General features: G+C 48.6%; 1 protein-coding gene across 1 annotated transcript in view; it reads right to left on the minus strand.

Annotated features, from left to right (window-relative positions):
• Window positions 1-9,059, minus strand: part of Ift43 (intraflagellar transport 43) — a 79,430-nt gene extending 70,371 nt beyond the window's left edge. The window contains exons 1-2 of the mRNA XM_048449252.3: window positions 8,926-9,059; window positions 6,396-6,488 (exon numbers count right to left, since the gene is read on the minus strand). Of these exons, the coding sequence (XP_048305209.1) occupies window positions 6,396-6,488; window positions 8,926-8,979 (147 nt within the window). The 5' untranslated portion in view covers window positions 8,980-9,059. The remainder of the gene's footprint in view (window positions 1-6,395; window positions 6,489-8,925) is intronic.
• Between the last annotated feature and the right edge of the window lie 2,245 nt (window positions 9,060-11,304).

Here is an 11,304-nt window from a genome sequence, read left to right on the forward strand (position 1 = left end):
ATGAGGGGGAGGAAGGAAACAGCTGTGTCTCCAACACTGCTCTCCACAAGGATGAGGGTGACCAAATGAGGACTCACTCCCTTTGCAGAGGACTCTCTGCTCTCTGCCAAAGTCCCTTCTTCAGGGGATGGAGAGGTGGTCTGTACATCCACCTGCAGGGCAGGTAGAAGAGGGCAGAGTGGCTGGCTACAGGCAGAGATGAGTTGAGGGCTCTCCTGAGTGAGGTAACGGCACCTACTTCAACAGGCATCTTGAGGCTCTCCTGGGTTGCCATGTGGGCTTAGCACACAGGCAGCAACTGTCTCAATGGTGGCTCTGATTTCTATCTGCAAAATAAAAGCTCAGGCCAGAAGCCACTTTATATAAGCAAGGCAGAAACGCACATCCGTAGCTAAACCAGCCTCGGAGCGCTTTGCCAAAGACGACGCTTGCCCAAACTCAGTGTAACATAACTGGATGGCCCGGGGCTTTTCTCAAAGGAGTTATGTAAGATTCCTTTGAGTCAGCAGAATGGCTTGTCAGGTAGGAACAACCACTGTCAACTGCTACAGCTGCACTTCCTCAGACAGGCCAAAGAGCTCGCTCCCAGCAGAGTCCTCTCCTAACTGAAATTACTGCCAAGTTGATTTGCTAACTCAGCTACACACCTGATCCAAGCCTGATTTGTGACCAGTGAGATAGACAGATAGACAGACAGACAGACAGACACACACACACACACAATGGTTGTGAGTCTTTTTCATTGCTCCACATTTCGTGGCGTCTCCATAGCTAGATACTATATTACCTACTATGCTTACACTGCCCAATGTGATCTCGATGACAATCCTAAAGAACCAGGGGACTAGGGCAATGGCTAGGTTGGTGAAGTGCCTGCCACGTAAGCAGAAGGACCTGTGTGCAATCCCCAGCACAGTACCCTGGTAGAAACCAGGTACAGTGGCTCACATCTGTAAACCATAGGATGGCAGGGAAGTCAGGGGGGGGGGGGGGAGGACAGACAGATCCCTGGAGCTCACTGGCCAGCCAGCTTAGCGGACTGGATCAATTCCAGGTTTAGCAAGAGACCATATCCCCCAAATAAGATGGAGAGTGATCAAGAAAGACACCCAACACCAACCTCTGATATACATACACTAACATGAAAAAGTCCATACAGTACACACAAACACACACACACACACACACACATACACATATATCTACACAGAAAGAATATGTTGCAACTCCAATGGACTCCAAGCCAGTAAAATGACAAAAGAAGCTCATCTCCTTCGTAATTCAGGAAAACCAGGTGGTTACGTTCTCTGAAATCTCAACCTAAGTCTAAATCTCTCCATAAGGGCCAGGGTCCCATCACTTGAGTGGAGCCACATGTGTTCCACAGGCAGAAAGCCCCTAAATGGTGACCATCATGGCTAGGAGAAGACCACCAAGTGGGGACATTCCCAGGCAACTCCCCCAGGCACACTGGGACACAGGACAGCGTTTTCATGGAGCCACACACAACTTGAAGGAATTGGAGAGGAATGTGGGGAAGGGAGTTAGCCAAAAATAGAATTCTTTCCTTCCTTATCCAAGTCTATTTAAAAATTTTGTATAAGTTCTAATTTCTAATGTCAAGTTAGTTTGTATCAACCCGTGTGTGTGTCTGTCTGTCTGTCTGTCTGTCTATCTGTGTATCTGTGTCTATGTCTCTATATGCCCTGTGTGTGTATCTGTCTGTCTGTCTGTCTGTCTGTCTGTGTATCTGTGTCTATGTCTCTATATGTTCATGGAGACCAAATGTTGACAACAGGTGTAGTTCCTGAATGGCTGCCCACTTCAGGGTTTCTCACTGAACCTGGAGCTCACTGATCGCCAGTGCTCGAGCCCTGGGGACTCCCCTGTCTCCACTTTCCAGGGCTGGGGTTACAGGTGAGCACCTCTGAGCCCGGTTTTTAGGTAGGTGCAGGGGCTCTAACACAGGCCTCCTGGTGTTGGCACAGTGTGCTGGTCTGAACAAGAGTGGCCACCACAGACTCAACACCTGCGTCTGTCCTCAGCTGCAGGGACCGTTGGGGAAGATTGGGGGTGTGTCGCACTGGGCGGGCTTTGGGGCTTCAAAAGACTCGAGTCATTTTCATTACGGTTTTAGCCTTCTCAGGATGTGAGCTCTTGATGGGGAGGGTGCAGGGCACACATGGGAGGGTTTGAAGGAAGGAAAGGAAAGCAGTGTGGAGGGGGGATGATGTAATTATAATCTCAAAATAATTTTTTTTTTAATGTGAGCTCTCAGCTGCTGCTCCAGATGTCTGTCCTGCCTACTGCCAGGCTCCCCACCATGATGGCGATAAATTTCCTGTTCCTCTGGAATCGTAGACCCCAAATAAACCCTTCCCCCATAAGTTGTCTTGGTCATGGAGTTCTCCACAGCAACAGCAGAGTAGCTAACACACATGGCGGCCCCTTTACTGGCTGAGTCAGCTCCCAGCCCTGTCAGGTCGACTTAGGAAAGCCTACTTCACAGCCTACTCCTCAGTCACCAAGGAACACCAATGCCCCAGGTAAAAACGCCACCAAAACTCAGAGCGGTCATTACAAGACCCAATTCTGACCGGATTAAAAGCTGTCTTAAAAGTGAGGGCAGTTGTAAAACTGTGTGCTAACCAATAAAACGCAGCTAGCCATATACCCTCTGAGCCACTGAGGTCTCTGGCTACTGTTCCCTGATCGAAGGGGAGCATTTAACTGGATGCACCCTGAACTTTTCCTACCTAGAATGCAGATCCAACCCATGGACAATCATCAGTCATCTTGCAACCGACCCTGAGAACTAAAGCCACAAGCTTCTAGCGGCACAGCAGGAAATGAAATGAGTTAGGATGACACAGGATATGGCCCAGTAACCACATCCCCCCTGTCCTCCACTGAACTCCTCGAAAGTCAGTCCTATTTCAGTCAGACCAGAGCAAAGTGTCGGCTGGATGTAGCCAATTTCAGCGCTAACAGATGCAGAAGAATGCCTGGAAATCATCCCCAAACAGCGCAAGTTTGAAATTCAGGAGGTATGGGTGCCATGCAAACCAAGTGAGTAAAGTCTGGCAGTGTCTTAAAGTGAGAAGTGGCCAGACACGAAGGCTCATGCTTGCAATCCCAGTGCTCAGGAGGCTGAAGCGGAAAGACCATGATGTTTGAGGCCAACCTGAGCTACAAAGTAAACAAACAAGCGAGCAAACAAAAAAAGAAATGCAGGTGGGGGTGGCACTTGGGCCCTTCAGACCCAGCACTTGGGAGGCAGAGGCAGGCCTGGTCTATAAAACCAGTCCCAAGACAGCTACAGGGGGGGGGGGGGGGCGGAGGAGGAGGAGAAGGAGGAGGAGGAGGAGAAAGAAGGGGAGGAGGAGGAGGAGAAGAAAAAAGAGGAGGAGGAGGAGGAAGAGGAAGAGGAAGAAGAAGAAGAAGAAGAAGAAGAAGAAGAAGAAGAAGAGAGGAGAAGAGAGAAGGAAGAAGGAGGAAGAGGCAGAAGAGGCAAAAGGGGATGAGAAGGAAGAAGAAACTAGTGGCAGTAGTAGTAGCAGTGATACAAGCTGGAAACAGCAGCACATGCCTATAATTCCAGCTATTCAGAGGCTAAAGCAAGAGGATGGTAAATTCAAGGTTGTCCTGGGCAACTTAGTGAGATCATTTTATCAAACATAAATAAATAAATAAAAAGAAAGGAAGGAAGGAAGGAAGGGAAGGAAGAAAGAGAAAGAAAAAAGAGACAGACAGAAAGAGAGAGAGAAAGAGAGAGAGCGAGTGTGAGAGCGAGCTGGGGTGTGGCTCAGTGGTAAGGCATTGTCTAACACATGCAAGGCCTTGGGCTCCATCCTTAGCAATACAAATAAAGACAGGCAGGTGAAAAGCAGTATACTGGAGAGGCCTAGTCACCTATAAGGAAGTGGCGCCAGTACCCTAGCCAACTGCCACGCAGAAATGCCAGTTCACGGGCCTCACTGGGAAGAACTTCTGATTTCCAAGGGAAACCCCAGATCTGGGCTTTTACATCAGGTTTCTCAATTCTTTAACTACTAACCTTTTACTTTTTTTTTCTTTTTAATTTAAAGTCTAACTGTATAAGTCGAACACAAGGTGACTGCAGCGCTGGCAAGAAGCCTCAGTGCATAAAGAGCTTGCTGTGTGAGCCTGGTGACCTGAGTTCAATCCCCGAACCCATGGCGGAAGGAGAGAACCAGCTCAGAATGCCCAGGGCCTGGCTTACAGCGTGTGAACCGTGCCCAGTCCTAACCGTCCTCCCTGGACAGGAACAGCAGAGCGCTGCTCATTCACTCACCACGTGCTGGAGGCTGAATGAACGGGGGCTTGCACAGTGCTTTTCAGCTTGCCAAAGTGTTTAAATGCATAGCTCACTTGATCCCCACATTCAGCTACTGGCACTGTGATCACCATTTGGCAAATGACAAGATGGAGGATTCCAGAGATTAACGGATTTAAGAGCCAAGCAATTAGAAGAGCCAGTGGCAAGCAAGGCATCTCTGCTTCCTTCTTCCACGGCCCAATTCCACCAGCTCACTTTAAAATAACTATTTATTTCAGACTAATTCCTACTTGACTCCAAAGTACCACCAGTCTGTCTGACAGTTCCCAGGTACCACGCTGAGGGTTTTTTAGGGATATCTCCACTAAATAAAGTCAGCGCGGGGATAAAAATAAACATACCAAGTAGTATGCTCGCAACTGGGTGTGAATGGGCACAAATCCTGGATCTAATTTTAGAAAGAAACGGCCAAGGAGTCTCATACAGCCCAGGGAGTATATGGTCCTGTGGGAGGCTGCTCACACCGCTTCAAACCCCAAGGCCTCAGGAAAGGGGAGGGAGGCTTCCTGGAATCCTGCTGGGCACCAGAGAGATAAGAATGACTTTTCATAAAGACTTCGAAGGAAGTTGCAGAGGACCAGACTCAGCATCAGATGTGTAATACACACAGAGAGAGAGAGAGTCTGCCAGCATTTCTTAGAAGATCAGGCAGTTGCTGATCTATCTCCTGCCAGCCTCCGCCAGCTTGGACGAGGTGCCAGTTATCTGTTTAGATTGGTCATCTGACCTGCAGGCCCTGATACCCTCTGCTGATGGAGAAGAGTCAGCTGCCAGATTTTACATGCTGGCGTCATGGTTACCATAATCATTCCTCATACTCATGCTTCTACAGTGAGCGGGAAAATGAAAGCCCTGCAGACAGGGCCACAGAAGGAAAGTGAAACGGGTGACATCATTTCTGGCGCAGGGGAAACATCTCCACTAAGTGATCTGTTAGTACAGCCTGTCTGGGTCGTGCGCACCTATGGTCTGCCAGAGCTCTCAGCTCAGGTCCCCTCAGTCACCCACCACAAACTGTTGCTAGCCAAGAAGCCAGGTTTCCTACTGTCTGGTGACTTTCTAGCGGGGTGCAGAGAGGTGTGGAGAACTACCATCAGCACATACCAGCCTGCCCCCAGGCAGGGACTGTAAAAGCAGGAGGCAGTGGTCCTAAGAAGACAGCCTACAGAGGCCAGGGAGATGAGAAGGCAAAGGCTGTCCAAACGAAGGGGGTGACTGAACCCTGGATTTCCGGCCCTTCACAAGGAAGCTGAATCGCTCCATAAGGGTCAAGGCCAATTGGAAAAGTTGCCAGAAGGCAGAGGCCGCCCAATCTCCTTCCCTCCTGAGACGCTAGGAGACAGGGGTAGCTACTGGCAGCAAACCCCCAGCTGTGTGAGCCAATCTTACAGCACCAGTGCGCCTTCCTGGTGTTTATTCGGTGGAGATAAGAACCTGGACAACTTCTGCATTTTAAAGCTTCCCAGTGCTTCACTTCAGGCGGCATGAGAAGCTGGCCAGGGCCGGGGATGTGCTCGGTTGGTAGAGCGCCTGCCCAGCTAGCATGAAGCCCTGAGTCTGATCCTAGCATCTGCAACAACAGGGCAAGGCAGTTCATGCCTGTAATCCCAGCTTTCAGGAGGTGGAGGCAGGAGAAGACAGAGGCAGGTGGATCTCTGTGAGTTTGAGCCATCCTGGTTTACAAACTGAGTTCCAGAACAGCCAGGGCTGTTACACAGAAAAACCCTGTCTCGAAAAACCAAAAACCAAAACAAACAAACAAAATAAAGTAAAAAATTGTACACTATGAATTTGAAAAAACAAACAAATAAACAAACAAACAAACAAAACGGTCTAGAATCCAGTAGGTCTCAAAGGAAAGATGTTCCCAGTAGGACAAATGTCCTAGAAAGGAACTTCCGAATCAAGACACGCAGAAAAGCTGGTATTGCAAACAAATGCCGAGTACCACAGCCCTGCTCATTAAGGGTTCGCTTATTCTTAAAGAACATTTCTCCACATCTTCTCGTTTCCTTTCTGTCTCTGTAGCACTCACCTCTCCAGTCTGAGTCAGGGAAGAATTCTTGCTGCTGAAGAAATTCTCAGCCTGAGTTGACTCCTGTTGAGCTCGGCGGCCCATCTTGGCTCCCTGCAAGGAGAGACAGAGCACAGATGACCGCACGTCATTTGAGGCCTTGTGGGTACGGCATAACGGGAAGCCAGGACTCAGGTTTGATGGCATGGCAGAGAACGGGATTTGAGTAACTTGGTTATATTCACAGAGGCTTCTCTAAATCCTTAAGGGAAAGTACCCAAAAGTCCATTCTGTTGGGCAGAACAGGAAACGTACAGGCTCCTGATCATGAGATTTTCAAAAGCCAGTTACAACGAAAGCAAAGTCACTATTCTATCCATGACACACAGTTAGAAATGCAGCTAATGCCAGGCAGTGGGAGCACGTGCCCTTAATCTGCGCACTTGGGAGGCAGAGACAGGCAGCTCTCCATGAGTTTGAAACCAGCCTGGTCTACAAGAACTAGTTCCAGGACAGCTAGGACTGTTACACAGAGAAACCCTGCCGAGAGAGAGAGAGAGAGAGAGAAGGAGAGGAGAGGAGAGGAGAGGAGAGGAGAGGAGAGGAGAGGAGAGGAGAGGAGAGAAGAGAAAAGAAAAGAAAAGAAAAGAAAAGAAAAGAAAAGAAAAGAAAAGAAAAGAAAAGAAAAGAAAAGAAAGAAATGCAGCTAGCCTGGGCAGAAGCCTCAAGCCACAGCTAAGAGCTGATAGTAAAGGCTCCCACCTCCTAGGCAGGGCTTCAGAGACAGCTACCAGACAGGCTTTCAGAGAGAATTCCTCAATTTCATGGCATTTGACACTAAAGGAATTCAGAGAGACGTCTGGCCCTGCTGGTTGGGTTGGCATCACCGGCCCCCACCCCTGTCACAACCAGCACAGGAATGCAGAGACATCACCTTTGGAAAGCAGAGCACTTCAAGATTTTGAGTCACCAGATGAAACATTTGCAGGTGTGGGCAGGGGCTCTGTCTCCAGCATCCCCCCGGACAGAAACAAAACTTGGAGCAACACTAATGGATGCTGAAGAGTGTCTATGTGTGATACACTTACTTAAAACAGAAAGCCATCATAGCATAGCAATTTTGGGTCTCTTTTACCCTGACTCTGAGTCTCACAAAAGTATGGCCAAAGACTGAGGCTGACACTATTTTATAAAAGAGGAAACTGAGGCCCAAGAAAGCGATTAAGTGGCAATGGCTTCTTGTGACTTTGAATCCTGGGTTCATCACATGACACCCCACTGAAAACTCAGCGCTAAGTGCTCTAAGAAAGAAGAAAAGGTGTTCAGGAGTGTTGCACCAAAAACGCTAAAGTCGATCTGGGCACTAGACTGCAATTATCAATCCTTCAAGTTGTGATGCCAATCTTTCAAGAATGGGGGGAATGGTCTTCCTGATAATACAGCCCATTTCCTTCTCCAGGAAGGTGCCCTGTTTTGTTGTCCAAGTGTGTCTGTAAACGCTGTTGACAAGGGATTTCTCTGACTGTTGGAGGCTATTTGAAGACACTATAAATTGACAAGACAGGAAAGAACTTTATAGGTTGAAATCTTGTATTTTAAGGGTGGTCTGTTTACTGTCCTTCTCTCCCCCACCCCCCAGGGCAAAGGTCAATGGTGTTCCGTTCTCTGTCAGAAGAACAAAGTCTGATGCACGCTAGAACGCAATCCATGTTTGTGTTGGAATGACTAAATCAAAACATTCACATCCCTGGTACTAGAAAGATTCACGTATCACAAAGATCTGGTGGCCCCTTGTCCTTAGCCTTTTAAAAACCCTGCTCCAATCTCAACTAATTGGCTCCAGCCCCTCTCATCTCCCTCCAACAGGGACCTCTCTAGCAGCTTGGAGGGCATTGGATGCTTCCAGGGCCCTTCAAAACCCCTGCGATTTTACAGCAGACACTAAGGACTTTCCAGGTGACCCAATCCTTCAAAGTGATCTCAGCTAACTCTAAAGGCTATCGAGACCTGGTGGAGGCTCTGACAGTCAGAAAACACTAAATGTAGGTCTTCAATCAAGTCCTGTTATCTACTGGCTATCTGCCAGTCTTGGCGTGGGAGGGAAGAGCAGGGAAGGTCAGGCGGGGCAGTAAATGCTTTCCACGAATTTCCACATTTCACCTACACAGCAACGCCTCCTCCATTCTACTTAGCAAGGACGCCGGGGCTAAGTGCATTCTGGTCCAGCGTCAGGTTTGGTTTTGTTTTTACCCAGTTGTTACTCCCCCCCACGTAATAAACTGGAGTATTGATTTCCAGTCCTGAGGAGGGGTTTACAGAAAGGAAACCCAGCCATCTATTTTCCTAGCAGCTTTTGGTAGAACTTCCGGGGACTAGACTCCAGGGCGAGGGCTGCCGTGGCGCGGGGCGCAGACCCTCCGTTATGACTTGCACTCGGGATTTGCACTCGGGCGACTGGGTCGGGGTCTGGCCCGACTCCGGGCTTCTCGGGAAGTCCGGCCATTTATCCCACCCGTTGAACCAGCCCCCAGCCCCCATCATCGCTCCTCACGGAGGTGGTCGAACTGCGTCGTCTCTCCTCGCCCAGGTCCAGTAAATCGTCCATCTCCGCGGCCGTTGATGTCACTTCCTGGAAACAGGCGTCTCCACCGCGTCCCTAACAACGACCCCGCCCTTCCACCCCAGTATTTAAAGAGTCCGCCACACAGTTCCTGGGTACTGCGTGTCACCTTCCAGTTTAAACCAGATCTTTCCTCAGCCAACTTTGTTTGACTTCGGGAAAACAAAACAAATCTCCAGATAGCAAATTCCGCTAAGGTTAGCCTTGGGAACCGCCTACGTGTGTAGATTTGATTAAATACGTTTGTGAGTGAGTGCAAGCACCGCTGTTGGTGACTTGTTCTGACCCCTCCCATTCGCAATGTACAAAAGCCTTCAAATTACTGCTCAAGGGAAAGATGAAACAACTACTGTGGAGGGCAGGACGCATGGTATTATTCCCATTGGACAGATGAACACTAATGAGCCGGGCGGTGGTGGTGCGCACCTTTAATCCTAGCACTTGTGAGTTCGAGGCCAACCTGGTCTACAAGAGCTAGTTCCAGGACAGGCCCCAAAGCTACGGAGAAACCCTGTCTTGAATAACCAAAACAAAAACAAAAACAAAAAAAAAGGATGAACACTAATGTAATAAATACCTTACAAAGTTTACAATGACTTGCAAAACTGTGCAATATGTGACTTCTGCCTTCAAGAAGTGTCTTGAAAGCAGTCACATTTATGCAAGCCTGTAATTCCAGCACTCTGGAGTTAGAAGCAGGAAAATCGGAAGTTCAAGGTCATCCTCAGCTACTTAGTTAGGGAGGTAGGACTGGGTTACAATGGAACTCCGTGGTTTGAAAACAAAGTTTATTTAGATGCCAGATTAAAATGTTCAGTACTCAAGTGCCAAGTATAACTATAGGCAAGCACGGAGACAGAGGCCTTGCTTGTCACTGTTACTCAGACGGATCCTATGCCCAGGAGTTTGAGCCCAGGCTTGGCAGCAGAGTGAGGCCCTTCAAAAGCGTAGAAAAGAAGACGCAACATTAGGGGTCTTATTTGCTCTGAGCAATCCCACAAAGTGAGCAGCACTAGATCCTCTACGCAGCACACAGACGGCTAGAAGAAAATAACTCCAAGCCGGGTGGTGGTGGCGCACACCTTTAATCCCAGCACTCGGGAGGCAGAAGCAGGCGGATCTCTGTGAGTTCGAGACCAGCCTGGTCTACAAGAGCTAGTTCCAGGACAGGCTCCAAAGCTACAGAGAAACCCTGTCTTGCAATGTTTTTTTCCAGCGCATAATGGCTGCCGGCCATCCTCATAGGCCTGCAAAAGGAGATAGCCCACAGATTCCCGGTTTAGGGGGTAGTCAGCCCGAGTCTTCATTGACTCATATAACATACGAGATCCCTAAGTCAACATCTCTGGCCAGTTCCTGGCATTGGTCACCGGGACCCACAGGAAATGGATGGCTACAAGTTCAAAATGAGGAAATTGGGAGGACTGTCCCTAAAGCTGAGTGACAAGCATTACTGAAGTGTCCAGCAAGTGACACCCAGCGCAAGGATTCATTCCCCAGGCTCCCTGAGTAAGACCAAACATTTCATGCCCCGTGACACAATGGCCTGGGAGTCTGAGGAGGTGATTTCTCATCATTACTTTGTTTGACCTCAGTTTCCTCCCTTGGAATGACCTCTAGAGATTTCTCTGAGATTCTTACTTGCTTCTCAGTGAGAATATTTTGTTAGATTTTAATCTGATGCAACAATCATTGCCAAAAATCTCAGACAGCTTCAATATAGGCATCAACTATCCGCTTGTTCCTTCTTCCGGGGTGCTGGTTACGCAAGAAGGGATTAACGCTTGGCTTTTTCAATTTCTTGTAAGCTCCCGCCCACTTCTTCCCCAACTTTGAGAAGACAAAGGGTGAATGGTACTCACCCTGGGCAAAGAGAATCCCCAGCAAGCAGGGGCTGGCAAATCTTACCTAGCACTTGAATCATTTGAGAAGTGAGTTAAAAAAAATATAGCTGTTATCCCGGCACGGGTGTGAGCCAGGCAGAGAGGGTATGGCCTGGAAGAGAAGCCCCTCAATGGCTTTGCCTCCTGTGTTGTGCAGAGTTAGCCCAAGAACCTCAGCCTCTGGGGTCACCCCATTTTAAATTTCAATATTCCCCAAATCGGGGTACTCTCCTCCCCTTCTCTGTCCCACACCTCATGTAATTTCATTTATTTAATGGTTAACAACCTCTCCCATTGGGAAATGCAAATTCCATAAAAGCAAGATCTGTTTTGTTTATTAACTTATCCTCAACTGTGCAGGGCATGCAGTAAACAAAGGCTGTCCTTCAGGGCTGAGGAGGTGGGTTATCAATTAAGAGCACACACT

This window comes from Myodes glareolus, chromosome 11, assembly GCF_982192425.1.
Source record: "Myodes glareolus chromosome 11, mMyoGla1.1, whole genome shotgun sequence".
NCBI lineage: Eukaryota > Metazoa > Chordata > Mammalia > Rodentia > Cricetidae > Myodes > Myodes glareolus.